Below are 20539 nucleotides of genomic sequence, written 5' to 3' on the forward strand. Positions count from 1 at the left end.
AATATAAATAAACTTTACTTACTTACTTACTTACGACTCATCTAAAGTTTGATGAAGAGTGTCCACCAGGTGTCACCATATGAACAGGATCTTCAGTAAATTAAACCCCAAAACACTGACATACACAGTCGTCTTTTTTGTTCAATTCCTCTACATGGGCTACATTTTTAAGATGCTTGAGGAGCGCTAGTGTGTCTCTACCACTGAGTCATGAAGGTGCCATCAGCCATGTTGAGTAGATGGAAGTCTGGTGTTATTCTGACTTCCAAACACTTGCAACCTCTCCACCACTTTTTAAAAAGGCAAATGGACTTTTGGTTCTAGCAAATTAGTTGGGGGAATATTTTCAGTTAATGATAAGTCTATGGCACAGAGGACTTTATGGACACAGACAACATGTATTTTGTAGAATTATGTCAATGTCAACCAATCTGATTTTCCAAATGGGTATCAGCCTCACTCCATGGCCAATCCACATTTAATACAGTTATTTGTCAGTTTCAATATGAAATGCAGTGTTTCCGCAATCAGTTACATTCATCAGTTACAATCAGTTTCATTCATTAGTTACATTCAGTCAGTTCTTAGTGCCATAGGAATACCTGTCCTTGCCAATGACTTCCACACAGTGAGGTATACTGATTTTAAACATGGGGAAATTGGCAAATTGAGTCAAGGTATTAGAATCAGCGTCCCTATTTACCTGCACTTGATGCACATGACTTGCAGCAGCGACGGCTCCATTCTGCTGCGTCTGTGTCAAAACAAATCAGTTTGTGCAACAAAGGACCAGTGTTCTCACCGGTACACCTCACCTTTGTCTTCTTTTCCACCCTCATGTTTCAGTGAAAAAAAGAGACACCGTTACAGGAACCGTGTAACTGGGTGAAACTATTCGCTGTAGGTACTTGTTTGTCTCGTGTCTGCACAATGAGTGTCTTTACTTTATGATGTAAAAACTCTCAATCTTCATTTCTTTTGGAAGGAAAAAGACAGTTCATGTTGAGTTCAGAGTTGTCAGAGCAGGAAATGAGATAAGAACCTGCATTCATACACTGATCTAAGAGTCAGCACCATGCAGATCTCCTCATACTGTGGGTCACTGATAAGATCAGAAATTGAGACCGACTGCATGCATCACAAGGCAAATACTGTAAATATGAAGGTTTTTTTACCTCCATAAAATGTAATTCATATTGCTTCTCTTTTTATAGACGTCTTTGTTCGTTGTTGACTTATAGTTCTTTAACATGTAACACAATAAAAACTGATTTGATTCAAATAGATTAGAACAAACAGTTAATGATTGATAGATGTACTGTATATCAGTATGTGTCTTTAATTGTTCATCTGATAAATAGATTTGCTGTTCACATTTTTTTGACGATATTTAAATCCAAGAATCTGAGAAAACACTTTTTTTATAAAGACTATATTCTCAGAATTGAGAGTTTCTAATCTCCATAGCTAAATTGCACAAGCCCCTCCAGCATTCCAAAAATAAGGATGTCTCACCCTCGCCCCATGTGTCCGAAAAGTACCCTAATGTCCAGATCCAATTTATCTGATTCCTGTCCAAAATATCCTCATCGAAACTGATTTGAAACAGGATTTTTTTGGGGTGGGATCGTATGCTGGTTAGATGACTTCCCACAGTGACCTCCCAGCCCCGAGTATTTAACATGGTTGAATGGACTCAGACGCAGGAAGCAGACATTAACGCAAACTTTGGAAACCCCGATACTATCCCTTAAAGCCATGAATCAAATGTGTAACTCATGGATGAGAGGGCGGCGTCCAGATAAGATCATCTGGAGCTCAGTTGATTCATGCCTTTGATCATCTCCCAACTAGACCCCCAGCTGACATCATCCTGATTACGAGGGTGGGACTCGATGATGTGTGTCGAGACAGTGAAATCAGTGTTCGGAGTTGTTTCGATGAATTTTGGAGCAGGTGCCTGCTGAGGCGCCACAGGGCTGTGAGGCAGAGGGGCCCTTAGCAGCAGTGAATTATGCATCAGTGCAGAGGCACCCAATGGGAAAATGCTACATAGTTCACATTCATTGCAACCACGGGGCTACATGGATAATAGGATTCGGAGGACCAATAAAAATAAATCGGTATCATCTGTCACTGGAGTATTTTTGGGGACTGTGGAAAGGCCAATCAGCTTATTTTTTTAAGATGTTTCTTAGACATGAGGCATTTACTGCAGCTGTGACTGTGCATGGAGCGTATGGGGTCCAAAAACCTAGAGATATGTGCAATCTTTAATTTATAGACTCCTTTTGATTTTCCTTTTCATGTAAGAGTAACTTGCTTCCAACCACAATAAACTCAGGAAACATTTAGCCACACAAGATCACAATGCCACTGCATTTAAAACACTGCTGTTCTCTGGGATAATAGATAATTTCATTCATCAGTAATTTGTCTTAAACTTCAGAGAAGAAATCACTTGCGGAGGCAGCCAAGTACCCTAACAGACGTCATGCTTATGCAACAGCAGTTAGTTAGATAGTTACTTCGTTTTCATGAATCTGGTTTGATTCAGTCAGAGGAACGCAGCTATGTTGAGTCAATGATTGAGTATTTCTGGCTTTGGAGGAAATGATTCCTATCATACCACTACACACAATCCTGCTGGATAACTTCCGCTGCCCCCTCTGTTCATGGGCAGAGGTCCTAATCTCCGTGCCCAAAGCACAAGGCTAAATACAGAGAGGACTGCCAGAGGCTCTGCCCAGATGCTCTGCACCTGCTGCCAGTACAAGCCAGCTGAGAGATCGTACTGAGGGATAAACACAATCTCCCTCCCCTCTAAAAAACCCTGTCTATGCTCTTCTTTATGCCTTTATCTTCCTCTCAGATACAAACTCTCTTTGAACCACAGAAGTCCCGTTTAGAGCCGCCAACCCGGCGCCACAGTGCCTGAGCTGTGAAATGTGTTGCAGCGGTGTTTGATTACCTTTCATTGAGAGACATCTTCAATAAAGATAAGGTGTTCAAAACAAGCCAGGAAAACGTGACAAATACAAATGGTCTAAGTTGTCTTCCTGTATCTTATGACCCATTGTGAATAAAAATGCTTAGATTAGCTTATTAACATGCTAACATTGGATGTATGCAATATTGCATCTACAACACAATTTTAGGGGATCACCAAATCACCCTGAAGGAACAGGAATGTCAGGACTAACTTTTCTAAAAGGTCCATCATTCCTCTAATAGAGACATTTCAGTGTCCAGCAAACATGCCTGTGCAGGCCTACTGTGGCCAGTATGGACTGGGGCTTGTTAATAAACTGTTTTTACTTCACAAGTTAAAGAGGAGCACTTGAATGCAACATTTTTTGGGGTATCTGAAGGCTTGACCATCTCCCATTGGGAAAATCGGCTCAGGTTCAGCCTGGCCTTCAGGTGACAAAATTAATACAAAAGGTATTCAAAAAAGGTATTAACTCACTTAAACAAGAACACAAGCAACGTGTAGTTTCAAGTATGTTTGGTTTATTTCAAAAATATTAGTGTCATCACAAAACATGGTACAAAGATACAATAACAAAAAAGCCTCTGACATCTTTGAGTAGATTCATTTGTATTTATTTTTTAATGAAATTATCGGTTGCACAAACAGAACAGACAAGAGGAGGATCTCTGAAAACCACAATGTCCAATGATATATTTAATTACTTCCTTAAAAGCCCTTAAAAGACACAGAGCCTGCCTGGACAATCTGAACAACAACAACAACAGAATTGTCTCCATTTCCTTTTCAGAACAACGTTTCATCACAAACGGGAAACAGGCCACCCAGGGTTTTGCACCAGTAACGATACATAACAAAGACTTGTTGGTCACATTAGAATTAAGGTTAGAAAAGTATACTTATGTTCAGTACATCATACAGTATATAAAATGAAATATCACACATATATTTACAGAAAAAAATAAAGCCACCACACTTACACACTTACACTTTTAATAAAAAAGAATAATTTACATTACATGAGACATGTGTTATCTAGAAGTAAATAAAACATTCAACAAAATCGAGAAAACATCACGTATTTAAATAGGAAAATGTCAGGTAACTTTTTTGAACTCACTGTGCAAATTCTTTTCATTTAATCTGTCTGGAGGAAATGTATGTACATTGTATAGTAATGCCTTTAGCCTGGCTGTCTGCATCTGCTAGAAATGTATATAAGGAGTGCATACTTTAGCGCTAAGTGCAAAGAAATTGCTTTCGAATGTTGTGCATTATAATCTCTGAGTTTTTGGCGGTTCATACGTTTCTTTAAGCAGCAATAACCTTTTCCTCGTAGTAAAATATCCGATAGAAATTATTTTATAGGCTATTTTCTACATTTTTTTAAGTCTAAAATTGAACCCACAGTTTGATTGGCCAGTGATATTGCTTTGATCTATTTACAGCTTAAGTAACATAGCATTTCCTTGGAAGTGCAATCCCCTAAACATCATCTTATCTTCACTTCATCCATGTTGTTCACCGTGGTGCCCGAATTAAAGACATCTGAAAGCCGAGTCGAGCAGGTGTCACGTCTCTGCCCTCAGCCACACCTCTAATGTTCACGATGTTCAGGCTCCGAGCTTCACTGCTCAGGCATCAGAGATGCAGTTCTGGATCTTGTCCATCCACAGCTGAGCGCTGGGTGCGTCAGAAGCGCAGAAGTTGTATACTCGCTTGCTGGTCTTCAGCTACAAAAGTATCAGAAAACAAGGGTTAAATGTGAACCAGAGGGACTCAACAGACTTGAATGTCTAACAAAATAAAATGTTAAACTCCTTTTCTGTCCTCCACACTGACACCAAGGTTCATCTTTGCTCCACTATCTTTAAGCATCAGGTCTATTTTTGTAGGGTGATATTTACTTGTCAATGTTAATAAATGCTAATAGTTCAATATTTAACTAGAAAGGTAAACTCAGTAGAGTGCAGATCTCTGCCAGGAGTTTCTGCAACGGCGGTATTGTGTGATTGAATGAGTGCGACCCAAAATTGGCTCACCCCCGTATAGAACTTTATTCAAACTCAAAACAAGAAGGCACGGACTGCAGGCAATCGGCTCAAAGTCTTCATATATATCGAAATATACACTTGCAATAATAAACTTCATACAGTCTTGCTAAAAACTAAATTAAACTCACCAAGCTGTCTGCCAGCTTAGCAGGTGCTGAGATGGCGCAAAAGTTTCCATTAGCTGTTCGCCAAACACAGCGTTCAAAACAGTAAAAAGGAGCTGCAACGTGTGTTCTGCTGTCAGCTGAATACACCGCAAAAAGCACCACGAGAGGTCCTTGAACATGCAGCCATAACTGGCCGCCTAAAGCATGACGCAGTTTGCTGCAGCACAATGCGCGATTAGCCATGGACAGACAAAGAGGCGCTCGCTCACTCGACCGGTTGCATTAACCTCCTGGCGGAGAAAATAAAATAACAATAATGATGGCTTCATCAATTGTTGACTTAGTCTTCATGCATTGTATTGTTTGTTTAAGTTACTTCTCCACCACAGTCAGCAGAGAGAAGCGATGGCTTTTCTTCTGCTCATCAGCATGATTAAAACTAATTTGATCACAAAATATATATATATTTGCAAATGTGTTTTCAATATGCTTGTAAAACAACTAAAATATGAGCAAAACAACTCTCCGGAATAGAATATATGAATAGATGCTCAGCGGCATCCAGTAAACATTTGGGTTGACTTGTACTCACGTCAAAGAACGCCTTTTCACTAATGTGTTTGGGAGCTCCTATAGTGGGCGCGGCGATCATTACAGACTCCACCTCTGCCAGATCGATGTGGCCTCTGCAGTTTGTGTCCTCCCCGGTGTCGTAGTACCTCATCTGTGAAGACTTGAGCGTTAGTCTGCAATCCGTCACTCCGGTGAGGGTTTAGTCTTTCCTTCACATGAATGTGGTGCGGCTTGGCTTACCTGGTGTTTCGTTATATCCAATACAAACCAGCGAGGCTTCCAGCCTTTCAGCAGCGCTCCACGTTTATACAGGATCCCCTCGTAAGACCTGAAGAATAACACACGGTGAGATTTAAGCGCATTTAGGCTGGATGTTATGTCTCTGTACTTTTTACAGCTGATGAGCCCGCTCCTATTTTTGAGCAGCAGGCTGGAGTAACGATCACAGGAGCAATGCAATGTGGACGAAGGCAGAAGCAAAAAGTTATTTAGCCACCCAATGAAAAAAAATAAAATAAATCAATATTGTTATTTTGTCAAAGGATTGTTTGGATAGGTACTTCATACAACCCCACTTAAAAAAAATCAAACTACTCTACTTTGCAGTCAGTCTAAATAATATTCCTAATTCTTTTTTTAGACATCTTTTTCTTGTTCATGATCAAAATTCGATAGAGCTGATTCCAGTATTGGTTGTATAGAAAGCACGACACAATGAACAAAGCTTGACGCCATGTTTCAAGAACAACTTCTGCACTGTTGTACATTATGTTCCCGTTGTGTAAAGAGAGTTTAGACAAAAATATAACAAAATATACAAGTAATAAGTATCAATAAGATAGCTAAGGAAGAAACTCGGAGCCAAGAGACTGTACTTTAACCTCGTGGTAATTGTAAAATTACACACCCAGAGTTTAACAAAGTACAGACAATTCTCACAAACATTGCTCACACACATACCACAGCAATGACCCATCTCCCAAAACTGGACTGGCCCCTCGGCAGCAGTTTTAAGGGAATTAAATGTGGACTTCTTATTTGTTCCAGGACTCAGGAAGTTCACGACCCACCTGTTCTCCTCGCTCTTGGGGGTGAACTGGTTGTAAAGTGTTGCGGCGCGGCGGTTTATCCCATTGGCTGCGGCGGTGCTGCGGTCCTCGCCCAGAGCGCTGTCTGGCAGGTGCAGCATGGAGCGCCGCTGGAAAGCCTGCAGGCTGGACGTGGGAATGAGGCCTGAGATGGACACCATGGACTGTTTACGGAGCTGCAAACACACACAAGATGAAAAGTGGGAAACAGTTTTACACAATTGAACAACTGTGATTTGTTGTTTCTGTTATTATTAATACAACACAACACGCACATTTCCTTCTTGGGCGAGGTCTTCCTGAATGCTAAGTCGGACCCTCTCCAGCGTTGTCTGCCATTTCTCAGAGGAATGGTTCAGCTCCCCTTCCAGCTTCCCAATGTCCTGCAGCACCAATAACAGCCAAGAAAGACCAACAATGTTGACATATGATACGAGAAAAAATAGGATGAAACTTCAGATGAACATTTGGGAAATTACTCTTACAGTAAGAAGCTTGGTGATGGCGTCCGGCTGGGCGCGGCTCACATTGCTGTAACATGGCCACACGATTCTCCTCTTACTGTTGGAGAGAGTGTGCACCTCCTCTGAGCTGTCCGACCTTGCAGACATCATCCCCCAGTCGTAACACGGCCCCGTGGACAGAGTCTCATCTGTGAAGTAGTCCCATTTGTTCAGGCTGGGGATGCTGATCGAAGGCTTCAAGATCACCTACAAAACAGAAAAGGTTGGACTGATAATCAGATCTGATTGCGTCCATTATGTAAAATACTGTGGAAAAAGGTAAAATGTATGCAGATTTATTTCTTGTTGTGGATAACCAAAAAGCCCACAATTTGTGAATCTTGCAGAGAGCATCTTGTTAAGTCTAGTCTTTAGTTTTGCACGTAGGGGTGTCGCGACAGATTAGTAACATGTTAATAATACACATGCTAATATCGTGTAAGTGATCCGGCACCATGTACAAACGATACGGACTCTCTCTCCACCTCCCTACACTCTAACTTTGGTGATAATTAATTTTCCAGAAAAGAAACAAAAAGCGCAATATATAAAATGAAAGATACATTTGACTGATGGCATTATATTTTCCCCAAAGCTTTCTATAGACGTTGCAATTATATTGTTGTTATGAATTCTTTTAGCAGCCTAACTAGAGAGGTGGATAGTCGGTGAAGTCCAGGTGACACAGCAAAAAAGCTAGAAGCTAGCAACCTGGGGCGGCACCCACCCGTCAATTGTTCCCACCTTTAAGCCTTAATACTGTTCAAACAGGTGAGTTAAATACCCCCCCTTACAGTTGTCATTAACAAGGTTATCAGCTTAAGAGAACAGAACTGATTTTTTTACTAGGTTGTAAACATGCTTATTTCTGCTGTAAAGTTGAACATTTTAACATGGACGTCTATGGGGATTGACTCCCTTTTTGAGGATCTGCACTCAAGAATTGGATTCATTTCTCAGCACCAGAGGTTGCCGCTTGGTTGGGAGCTGCACCTATATACTAATGAAGGTAACAAAATAATAACTCTGAGGTGCCGTAGTCTGAACCAAGATGGCAGACTCTTTATTGCCGTGAACGGCAGCGGCAGTGCATTAGGGGTTCACTCTTTCCATTCTTCACTCAGAACATTTCACGAAGAGGCAACTCAACAAAATAGCTTTCAGTATTGAAGTCTTAATTTTGGTATCGTGACAGCACTTGTCGGTAGTAGTGTGGCCGGCTGCACATAATCACTCAACAGACACATCACTGTGATTAGAGATTAGATATCATCAACATCAAACATCTGCTCATTCTTCAAAACAAGGCTGCAATCATTAACAGGACACTGCTGTCAGGAAACTGGAAGAACACAGAGGCATTCCTAAATTATCAGAAAACAAAATAACTGCAAGTGATAAAGAAACAACTCCAGAGACTAAGCTGAATCTCCTGAGCTTGATGTATTTTTCCAACTCTACTTTGGTAATTTATTAGGTAATTTGTTTTATCTTTGGACACTTTACTTGACATTAAAACTGAAATAAAAACATATTAATCTTGAGAAATGTTTTGCTGTCTTAAGTCAAAAGGAGATACAAAGTGCACAGGATGCAAGACAAAACAACATAGTCAGCAGCTACCTCTGTAACGACTGTATCAATTAAACTTTCAAGCACATTTTTGATCAATATCATAAAGTGAATCAGGAGTTGCGATGTTCCTTCGATCAGTCTGTGAAGCTAACGTTAGCTCAAGCTGCTTCTGTGTGCGGAGCTGTCAGTCATCGTGAGCTGTAATTTGGACTCTAATGGAAGAAGAATATATCTTTTACTTGAGTAAATGTAGTAATAGTGTATAAGTATATTATGCTTAAAGCACCAAAAGCATAAAAATGCTACCTCAAAAGTTAACTTAGTTAGTTATTTTCCACCACAGAATTCTTAAATAATATCTGAAGTGAAAAAAAACCTCATGTTCAGAATCAGTCAGAAACAATGCTTCTGTTCTGACCTTTTGGGTCCTCCAGCTCACTGGTTTTATCAACAAGAGTTGATTATTAGTTTTTAATATATACTGTATATACTGTGGATCGAGTGAGTTCAACCACACCATCGCTTCTCTGCTTGGACCAGTTATAGCTGTCAGCTCTGCTACACGAAAGAAAGAAAAGAAGGCAGAAACACTCACGTCGCTCTCTGTGGGACTGTACAGATAGTTGAAGAAGACGGGATTCCTCCTGTGCATCCTGTTCATGCACTCCCAGATACAGATGCCTCTCCGGGCCTGTTTATCACCTTTATCCTCAAACAACGTGCCTGCAAAACATACAGAGGAAAAGTTGCTGAGCACATGGGCCAATTAATCACGCTGATTGTTTTGGCTGAGGCAACACAATGGTACTAAAAGTTGTCGTTCAACAAAAGGGTTTATGAGTTATATTGCAAGATATGAGAGAAGGTTTGGGCTGGCTATGTTCCTCAATTGTACTCCCATTTCATCTTCGAGCATTCACAAAACCCACAACATCTAACCTCATAATTAATTTAATCAACTATAGGTAAGACAATTTTTGTTGAGTATTTTTATGCAGGCCCCTGATGCCGCTTCATTTAGTTGTGGGGACTTGCGTGTATATTCATTTTGTTCCTTATATTTCAACTTTCTAGTAAAGTGCTAATTTTGGGACAGTAATATTTGTTAAAATGTCTCTGCTTATATGAAAGTAACATACAGCCGATTGTAATGCAGCATTTCCGCAGCATTAAAACAGAAAATACTAAATAATTAGTGAAAGACACTGACCATGTTCCAAGCGCTCATAGTCTGAATCCAACAGGAAGTTCTTGAAGCGGTTAGAGATGTGATGATAGGCCAGGAACTTCAGATAATACTGATTGAACTCAAACTCCAGAGGATGTTGCTCCAAAATCTGCAAAGACATGAAAAGATGGATAAAGATTAGATTTAAGAGACAGAGAGGGAAGGTCAGAGTGTGTGTGACAGCTGGATCGTGTCTTTGTGTTGTGGCTTCACATCCCTCCACTGCATAAATGACCAATTAGAAACAGGAAAGAACGTCTCCTGTCCTCGTGGGGGCAAAGGTCTGTGATATCATCACCACCAGACACAATCCAGACTGAGCCAGCAGGACTGCAGCGCCATTGTTCCCATCCAGTAGTGTGAGGTGGCCAACAGGAGAGACGTGTTGAATATTTGAGGCCAGCTGGGTGTATTGGCAAAAACAACAGCTGTTTTGGAGATGAGGCACTTCTATTTTCAGCTCTTGTCCGAATCCCCTCTCCCCCCTGTTTACAGCTCTCCAGACCCCAGGACCCTTGCCAAACTATCTCAGCTGCCAGGCTTACAGTTTCAAAAGACAAATGCAGAAAGTATGCGTTGATGTAAGTGTATGGGAGTTTGTGCAATCCCAAGAGACAGACACACACACAAAAAAAAACACGACATTCTCTAAAGTTAGCACTTCAGAGTGGACACAGGTTTCTGGACCACATCTGTATCAGCTTCATTCTTAACTCCACTTCCCCTCCCCACACCCACATCTTCTTAGAGACTAGCAATCCCCAAAACTGCAATTTCAGTTTTAAACACGCAATGCAATTTGAAGGGATGCTGAAACACGCGAGCGCAGACAGCTCAGCGCTGATCACGGGGTTCAGGGACCATCTGGGCAGCAGCCTCCCTGCACACTCTCTGGTGCTATACGGTGTCGAAATTTCACATCCAGGGTTGGGAATGCAAAGTGCAAAACTAAACCAAATGTATAGATGACAACTGAATTTCTCGCCTTTTTCCCCCTTTGGCCTGTATGCTTTGGAGGAATGTGATGATCTCATGAAGACGGTATGAACTGTGTGGAGTTATGTGGGGGTCAGTCACAGAGCAAGGGGCAGGAGACGCTTGACTGGATGGAGAACCGGTGGTGGTGGTGACGTTAAACCTCACCTGGTGCACACAGTCCAGGAACTGCAGGAAGATGGGTGTGAAGCCGCCGCCCTGGCTGCTGGGACTCAGGTTGCTCCGCTGGCTGAACTTGTGGCCAAAGGACAGCCACTCCTTCTCCAGCAGCACCTGAAAACCTTCCAGGGTCCGATAGAAAGGATCGCTCAACAGCTGCACCAAAGACACCACCTGCAGAGAAAAAGAGGAAAAACGAGGAAGAGATGGTCAAATACAATACATATCTGCAGTATTATCAATCATCCATTAACAAGAAAACTATAATTCTGTTCTGTGTGTTTCTCCTGCATTGCGGTGTGTTCAATTTACCCTAATTACGTTTGGTTGATATGAAAATACGACATACTGGTGTTCTTACAGGAAAAGAGCATTGGCTTCTGTTTTATGGGGAATTAATGTAATAGAAAAGTTGACCTACTTTGAGAGTTAAATGGATTATCTCTGACAGAAATTCAGACATTTTACATTGAGCCTGACTTTGAACAACTAACCTGCTTAAACATGGAATAACTGGAATGTGTGTGTCTCTCTGAGTGACCTGTGACAACGTTTAGTGTGTAATGTTGTATTTGTGTACATGTTCTGATAACAATGTAAGCAAAACAATATGAATATTGGACATTTAAACGTTTAGAACATTAAGGTATTGATATCATTTATAAAACAAAAACATTGTGAGGATACTAAAGAACTCCGACTAAGATGTGAATTGAGCAGGAGATTTTACAGTTGAAAAATAAAACTTCTCAGGGCTCTTTGACGGACAAACTATTGGTGAAACCTTTTTTAATTTCCTAAACCATTTGTTCTGCTCTGTTTCTTGTTACTTTCAGTATCTGCTAACATTTATGCCGTACATGTATTTTTGTAATGAGCATATTTTGTCTCAGTGGGAAAGTTTTTGAATAACAAACCACTTTCAACGCCACTGAGATCTACTGAATATGCTACTTTTTATTATGGTAAATATACAGGGTTGAAAATCCCCAAATGAGCAGTTTAAATATTTATCTACTAAAGGCAAGTGGCAGCTGTTTCACCGCCACAGTCATGTTTGATTACAATTCAGCATACTTTTTGTTTCTTGTTTGCTCTGACTTTGCTTTGCATCCCTTCAAAAGCTGAGCACAACATCTTCCAAAAGCGCAACGTTAAACTGATCATCTGCTATCAATTACATTTAAATACCATCGTAGAAAAGTCCTCGGGTTGAGAACCACTTTTCTACACATGCAGTGTGCCTGGCCTGCTCCCCTGCCCGTGTCTTCTCCGACACAACTAATGAGCCCCGACGGGTGGAATGAGCGAGAAAATCAGCTAATGGCTTCCCCGTGAGGTTTCAAAGAACATCCAGCCCTGGGTGGTAGAGAAAGCCCCCTGCAACCCCCGGAACTGAAATAAGGCCCTCAGATTATTTATGAGACTATAGCGGACTGAGGAACAGATTTAAGAAAGATGCAAGGCATGAGAGAGGCAGAGGGTTTAGACGGAGAAACAGAAAACAGGGTTTTCAGAAAGAAAGCAAAGACAGTTCTGCATCCTGTCTGCTGGGTGTCTCTGGTCCGTGGACAGAGGCAGGAGAGCCAGAGCATATGGAGCCCATTTGCCTGTCCGGGCTGATCAGGACCTGGCGTGATGGAGCCGGTGGCCCGTGGAGAGAGATGTTCCGGGCCGAACACGTGTCTGACATAAGGGGTCCACAAACTGTACTTTTTACACAGCAGCCCAGGGCCTTGCAAACCCAGTAAATACATTTTGAAGGACACTCACTACTAGCAAGACCAACATGTGCACTTTAAAAGGTCAACATGGAAAAAATGAGCTCAGAAAGCAAACATGCGATGAAATGGCGAACGCAGCAGAAAATGGATACAGATAATTGATCTGGATCAAAATGGACTTTCAGTTTGCGTGCCTTAAAATCAGAACCATGAACTTTGGAAATCAGCAAAAATATGTGAGCCAACAAGATTTCTGCATTATTGGGTCACCAGTGACAGAGCTGATTATAAGTTGAAAAAGCATAAAAGGCAGGTGTGCCAGAGGATTTATGATTCACACCTGGCCCAGTGCAGTCTGACTGGTGTTTGTTAGTTTTACATTAAAACCAATAAGAAACTGTGTTAAAGGTTACTCATAATGTGAACAAGTGTTTTATGAGCTGTTATCTGTCAGTAATTCATCTTTAACAAGTGATTACCTTTTACAAGTTCTGCTTTCAGTAAAATGTCACACAAGCATATTTATGAAATTTTGGCCAAAAGCAATGTAAATCAGTGTGTGTTCTACATTGTTATATTCAATGAGGAGGATGACATTGTGAACTGAGTGCTAGAAACTGCTGCTGCTTTTCTCTCAGGATGGTACTTGTGTGTTTCTTTTAATGATTTAATGTGTTTCTTTTGATCCATCCTGTGTTGTTGTTTTTTGACCAACTGCGATGATTATAAAGACTTGAGTGACGTGTAACAAGGACTTGTGCCAGGGAAGTTGTGTTTACATACACTTATCAACCTCTTTTGTTCTTATTTCTTTGTTCATGGGCATTTGATGCACTGGAGGCATGTGACGATGTGTGTAATGATTTGTCTCCATTGGAGATTGTGGCTCAGTGGTGAGCAGGGTGGTCCTTCAATCAGAGGATCGGCGGTTCGATCCCTCCTCTAGCCCATGTCGATGTGTCCTTGACAAGACACTTAACCTCAAAATTGCTCCCATAGCTGTGTCTACGGTATATGTGTGAATGTTAGTTAGTCCTGATGGCTGGATGACTGGATTAGCCCCTCCCATCAGTGTGTGAATGGGTGAATGATGACAAGTATTGTGAAAGCGCTTTGAGTGGTCGGAAGATTAGAAAAGCGCTATACAGGTCCATTGGGGTTGAGCAATTCAAGAAAAATACCCCTGCTTGACAGAGGAAGGAAGCCCATTTCGGTAAGTTTTAATTTGTTTCTGTCTAGTTTGAATGAATGGTTTTCCATCGCTCGAACACATCTCCCAGCTAAAAATACGAGAGGTGGCACGCACGCACTGCAAAGATGGAAAAGAGCCGCACTGAACGCACAACACACATCTACCGGCGCCTGCAACGGAAAAATACTTTAATTTTTATACTAGATGATAGTCGCATACATTATACAATTTATTTAGTAAGTTAATGACTTCTAAAATCATGGCCTATCCCTAGTCTCAATCAGCATTTATAGTACCAATTGTTATCTATAAGTCAGCTCGCCTACCTCCACCAAGCGAAAAACCCTGAGGTAATTCATATTATTACTTCTTTGTATTAATCTCCTGTATTTCCTTTCAGGTTTTTGAATATACAAATTAAGTTTAGGAGAAGAACGGGTTCATGGAAACGTACCGAAAGTCAAACTCTGCATCACGTTACCTCTCCAAGTTCTTCCTCTGCTCTAAATATTGTCTTATTTGTGTGTTTATCAAATTAGCTATTGTGTGTTTTCCTCACTTGTGTAGTAATGTCCCAGCCATCCTCCAGGCTGAGGAGAACAGATGAGCCGCTGTCCAGAAGCTCCACCAGAATCAGTGCCAGCTGCAGGATCTTGTGAAGCTGTGGGAGATCAACATATGTGCATTTGAACACATAGACAGACACACAATTCATTCTCCCTGTGCATATGATACCATTGGTCGACTGGTACATGGTTTGACGAGTGCTCCTTGTTGCCCATGAAGGGTTTCCCACATTTAATATTTTCTGATATGTTCAATGTTCGGACAAAGGCTGCAGGGGTCCATCAGATAACTAGCACGATAAGAGCTCTGCTGTTGGGAATCTGTTTGGTTTGGGAAAATGGCTTCAGAGTGGATTTATTAATTATGTGACTCTGATACACAGGATGTGCAGTAAAAGCAGACTTGTGGGTTGTTTTCACATCATTTTTAAAGTCTGACTTGGATATCATTATAAAATGCAAAATCAGTGTAGTTTGTGTGTTTACCTGCAGGATCCATTCAGAGTCTTCCAAGGCTTTGAGGAAGGAATCTTCCGAGTCGGACGAGGTGGCGCTGGGAGCACAGGCTCTCAGGAGCTTTTTAAAAGAGGCTTTCACCTGCCGTGTGTCTGCAACGTCCACCGGCACCAGTTCACAGTTCAGAGAAGAGTCCACTCTGAGGCCCTGCCAAATACAGACAAATATCTTACATGTATGTATATTTTATTAGGGTAATCTAATCGGTATTAAAACAGCTTTCTAGGGTTTGGGTTAGATACAAAGTCCTGAGTCAGACTTGAACCAGGGGTGTTGTGGTACATGGTAGGCGTCTTAACACCTACAGGAATCCACAGGTTGCCCCAAATCTATGGGACATTTTGAGGCCCTACTTGGTGGTGCTTTATTGGACTGTACTATGATTTGCTTTTTGTTGAACTCATTTACACATATGCAGAAGGAAACATATGTATGCTTATTCACAAGACTCTTTATTCAGCGATGAAAAAAGTATCATACTTTTGGTGAAGGTGTCTGAAATGAGGGGGTCAAAATGTACAAAATACCTCTATATAACATGTGGTCCAGTACAACACTACCACTAACTATGATCTCAATGTTAAAACATATATTTTAATGTAACAGTTTATGAATAAATCATCAGAAATGTAGACTTCATGAACAGTTGTATTGGAACGCATTTGACGGTACAGGTCTACCTGATAAATTGGACAATGTGGATTTACAAAAATTTAAGACAAAATGTCCTCCCCGCCACCATCGAGGTGCTTCCTTTTTATTCTCACCCTTAGATGAGACTTTTCTCCAAAGACGTAGAGGGCAGCTTGCCGTTTCAGGAGCTGCGCCTGCAGACTGCTGCTACCTGCAGGGGGCGCCAGATCCTTCCCTGCTAGTCTGGCGCCCACGTCTGCCGTCAACGGGTGATGGCCGAGTCGGCTGCTGGAGCGCAGACTAGCCCACATGCCTGCTAACACACAAATACAAACAAAAGTCACACACACACACGCAGGAGCTGGTCTGTTGATGTACACATGCTGTCAAACAACCTAAGACTGAATGATGAACAACAAATGACATGCAGACTAGGTTTACGTGCACAGCAGTGCAACAGCGATTATGCCATTCTTTCAGTCCGCCAACAAAGCAGTTGCCTCTGCGATTCTGGGTAGGTTGAGATATGAGAAGCAGAAGTAGTTGGAATCTTTTTGCAAGTCAACAAGTCTAAAAGCACATTTCTCTGAAAACCAGCATGCAATACCTTCCAAACAGCATGAATCACAATCAGGAAGGAGATGATTTTTCACAGTAATCACTTTCAGGTCTCCTGAGTTGCATTTGTACATTTGTCACACTGCTACTAATGATAGCTTCTGCAATCAGGGCAGTAATACAAGAGCCTTTGGCCCAATGGAAATTGAATGCAGAACGTTTTTAAATGCTATTGGGAACATTTTTCCCGGATATGATCAATAACATTACTGTTTACACCTGATTGAAGATTAACAAGACTGTGGTTACCTGATATGACGCAGAGATAAATAGGCAATAAAAACACACAATAACAAAGTTTTTATATGATTTTGAATTATTAATTATTTGAATTAATTGAAATTATTAGAATATCAATTGACTACTATTTGCTTCGAGTCAAAAATACTGAATACTTGAGTTTGTCTTCATTACAGTACAAGATCAGAGGTGCCTCATGACTTGTCCGCCATGACAAACGGCATCCTTTCCCCCTCAGTCTGGACCGGCTCGTAACTAACCACCAGTTAACTCTGCTGAGCCAACACATTAACAATGGAACAGGCCACATTAGAGCAGGCACTTTGGTTTGTGAAAGACCACAGCTCCCAGAAGAGAAAGTCAGACGAGATTAGTACTATGTCTCACAAGGTTTGTGTAAGGGGTTTGAAGTGTGGTGAAGTGACCTTGTTAGTTCTTGGATTGGTTAGAAAGAGAAAAAAGAATGATGCTTGGAAGATGCGTTAGAAAGATAATGAGCGCATTAAGCGCACTAGCAGGGGAAAGAGACAGTTTGACTATACCTTGATGGTGGATTCTCTCCTTACTGGCAGGTTTTTGGTTTGAGTGAGTGAAAAGTTTATCTCTGTACTCAAGCACTGGGCGGTTGTTTGTACAGGAGGTAAAGAGAAAAGATGAGATGGCAGGGAAAGAGGCATGGAAAAAATAAATCATGTCAACATCATACGGACATTACCACCTGCTTTACTAACATTATCAGACACATGCAAATGAAGAGTCGAGACTGGTCCACATTAAGTTATCTTTCAATGATCAAGAGAATGATTGCCATAGCATGCATGAATATGTTTGTCCATGTTTATGATTGATGGTATGAAAACACTTTTGTGCCACTTCATCAGGAACAGATGTGACACAGTCTGCCCCAGAAACATGTGATGTCTGTATCTGTAACAGGTGCACCAGACTGGAGTCACAGTTTACATGCCATTGGTTCTCTCCTCTTTTCATTTTCAATAAAGTTTGTTATATGCCTACATCAGTATTATGAATATTATTTATTTTCCTCAGATAAAGTTGAACTGTTGTCATTGGATAAATATCTCTACAATATTCTATATTTTCTGACCTTGGTCATCTCAGATGAATCAAACCACTTCATCTGTGTCACTTTCTTAGGAAATCTGACAAAGAATAAACCAGCGATAATCCTGCACTTTAAATACAGTAATTCTTACTGGACAGTTATGTAGTTAATCAATGAAGTTGGTATCCATTTAACAACATACTTTAATCTGCAAGTTTACATCTACAGCAATGCTCTTGTCAGAAACACTACAGGTTTAAGTGGCAGTGAGTTTCTTCATGATACATGATTGGTAATAAAGTGTATACTGCACAAAAGTACAGCTGTGAGCTACAGATCTTCAACACTGATACTTTCACTATGGGCATTAAGGCTCAATTGTTTGTATTATTCATTATTTTCAGCATCTGTTTATAGTTTTTGGACTGAAGAAAAAATGACTGAAAATACACTTGTATTTAGTTTCTTTAGACCCTATTACTTTGTCTCACTCTTGCTCTATAATACTTTTACAATCATACTATAAAATTCCAGTATTTACACAAATATTTAGTCCAATCATGTTTTTTCACATTCAGGCATCATAGGCATGGTAATATAGCTACAACCATTACGGTTGGGAGTCTGCATTCATTGTGGAGAATGTTTTTTTTAGATATATTTTTAAAACGAAAATGTCTCTCAACAGTTGTGATTAATTTAAACATGTAGTTGGCCTACAGGCAATGGCTCACACATTCTCATGAATGTATCCACATTTCTAAAATTGCAGTAATATCATCTTTTACAAGACAAGTGCTCCTGAATACTATCTGAATCCTCCCAGAATGTCTTTGATTTAGTTGCATACTTTTGTCTTCAGGAGTGTGATTTTAGTGCAATAAAACATTTACTCATATTTCTAAAATGTGAGAGAAAATGTTTTTTATAACCAGAGAAAAAAGGAAGAACATGAGACCGGAGTGGACAAAAGAGAAAGGGCAAAACATCTGGGATCATCAGGAGCGCTGACAAACAAACCTCTATAAACTATTATGATTATCCAATATGTGCCCCTTCTTGTAACATTTCCTCAAGAGACTAGATGCTAAAACACATCCATAACTACATTCTTACAGATGCCAGCTTCTAGAGTTTCATATTTCACCTGGCAGCGGGAGGACACACGTGGACACGATCTAAGTAGGAAACAGAGAACAACACTCACCTCCTCTGGTAAAGCTGTTTGAGAATGGGAGGTCTAAATGGACAGGAGCCATCTTTGGCATCCTGGATGTCCTCCTGTCACTGCCTGAAGACAAAACATTCACACAATACACACAGGACATTACACTAAGTGTCAGTGTTCAGGAAGGGGTGTGATAGCCCCCAATCAAACAAGACAAGATGACATATGTGCACTCCCTTCTACAAGCAAAACAAAAGCCATTGCAATGATAAGTTATGCCTTTTGACTGAGTTTGAACTCATTGTGACACTGCAGAATTGAGCTAAATCGAATTTTCCCATTAAGAACCCTAAACCTGATCTGAGCACGTTAGACACAAGATACATGATGGTAAAATGAGTGTGTGTGTGTGTGCATCCTGGACACAGCTTCAGTCCAGTCAGAGGAGATGAATGGGCAGTGACCCCAGGTTGTCCTTTGATTCTTATATAACCTTTTATTGTACAAATTTCCTTCCAATTGTTGCAGAATGTCAGATACAGTATTTCTCCCACACAGTCTCTCTCTCTCTCGCGCTCTGTCTCATACGCACACACACACACACACACACACACACACACACACACACACACACACACACACACACACACACACACACACACACACACACACACAAACAAAGATAAGTAGGTGAAAAATAGCTGCAGACCAGAGCAAACACAAAAGGGAAGAGAGTGATTGCCTGATGGCAGAGAAAAAACAGAGCTGGAATGAACAGAAATAAAGAGAGCAACTATGCAGTTTTTCTCTTTATCAGAAGAAATGAACTCGTGGCCTCTTGTCCCTCGCAAACAAACTAGTTTTTTTTCCCACGGCAGAGCCCAGGCCATCGCACAGCAAATTCAAGACAGGTAGGGGTGCAGGCAGTCAGATGGCGTAGCTTTGGTTTGAGGGTTCCTTTAAGGTGTTCTAGTATCAGCGTCCTGCTCTGTGCATGCAGACTCAATGTCGTGGGACATCCAAAGGGAAAGGATCCTAATTAATATGTTACTTAAATCTGTGCTTTTCCTGTTTCCTGAAGTAAAATTGTCTTGTTGATAACTGCATTATCGATGGTCTAAACACTCAAAAGTCACCACAACATAACACACATGACGAGTCTATAATCTAGAAATATCCAAATAATTCCAGACACAGATCTAAATAGTCAAGAAGCGGAGAGAAATGTGGTATTAAGCATCCAAAATAAATGAAAATACGATCCGGACTCAAAGGACGATGTACCTGGTGAGAAGCCTACGAGGGAGCGGTTGGACAGGGTGTTGTTTCCGTTCATTTTGAAGTAAACAGGGATGGAGTTGAGGATGGCTTGCAGATACTTCTCTTGCTCAAGACTGCTGGATGACTCGGAGGACGAGGCCGGAGCTAAAAGGCAGATCACAACACTTTTGACTTAGACGTAAAATAATGATCATTTCATAAAAGTCATGAAATCAGTTTGAATCACAGTCAACTGTTTCAGTGGCTAAACAAAACAAAAG

At 40.9% G+C, this 20539-nt stretch overlaps 1 protein-coding gene across 2 annotated transcripts in view; it reads right to left on the reverse strand.

Annotated features, from left to right (window-relative positions):
* Nucleotides 1–3512: 3512 nt before the first annotated feature.
* Nucleotides 3513–20539, reverse strand: part of sbf2 (SET binding factor 2) — a gene marked incomplete at its 5' end in the record, with an annotated part of 81838 nt that continues 64811 nt past the window's right edge. The window contains 15 exons of one of the 2 annotated variants that reach the window (XM_079216598.1): nucleotides 3513–4725; nucleotides 5746–5877; nucleotides 5967–6054; nucleotides 6797–6990; nucleotides 7090–7197; nucleotides 7300–7524; nucleotides 9488–9615; nucleotides 10103–10229; nucleotides 11264–11449; nucleotides 14751–14852; nucleotides 15244–15420; nucleotides 16041–16219; nucleotides 17307–17381; nucleotides 19038–19121; nucleotides 20283–20423. In XM_079216598.1, the coding sequence (XP_079072724.1) occupies nucleotides 4627–4725; nucleotides 5746–5877; nucleotides 5967–6054; nucleotides 6797–6990; nucleotides 7090–7197; nucleotides 7300–7524; nucleotides 9488–9615; nucleotides 10103–10229; nucleotides 11264–11449; nucleotides 14751–14852; nucleotides 15244–15420; nucleotides 16041–16219; nucleotides 17307–17381; nucleotides 19038–19121; nucleotides 20283–20423 (2045 nt within the window). In that variant the 3' untranslated portion in view covers nucleotides 3513–4626. The remainder of the gene's footprint in view (nucleotides 4726–5745; nucleotides 5878–5966; nucleotides 6055–6796; nucleotides 6991–7089; nucleotides 7198–7299; nucleotides 7525–9487; nucleotides 9616–10102; nucleotides 10230–11263; nucleotides 11450–14750; nucleotides 14853–15243; nucleotides 15421–16040; nucleotides 16220–17306; nucleotides 17382–19037; nucleotides 19122–20282; nucleotides 20424–20539) is intronic. The other variant, XM_079216599.1, reaches the window with a different exon arrangement.

The sequence above is a fragment of the Taurulus bubalis genome (assembly GCF_910589615.1).
Source record: "Taurulus bubalis genome assembly, chromosome: 4".
In the NCBI taxonomy this organism is placed as follows: Eukaryota; Metazoa; Chordata; class Actinopteri; order Perciformes; family Cottidae; genus Taurulus; species Taurulus bubalis.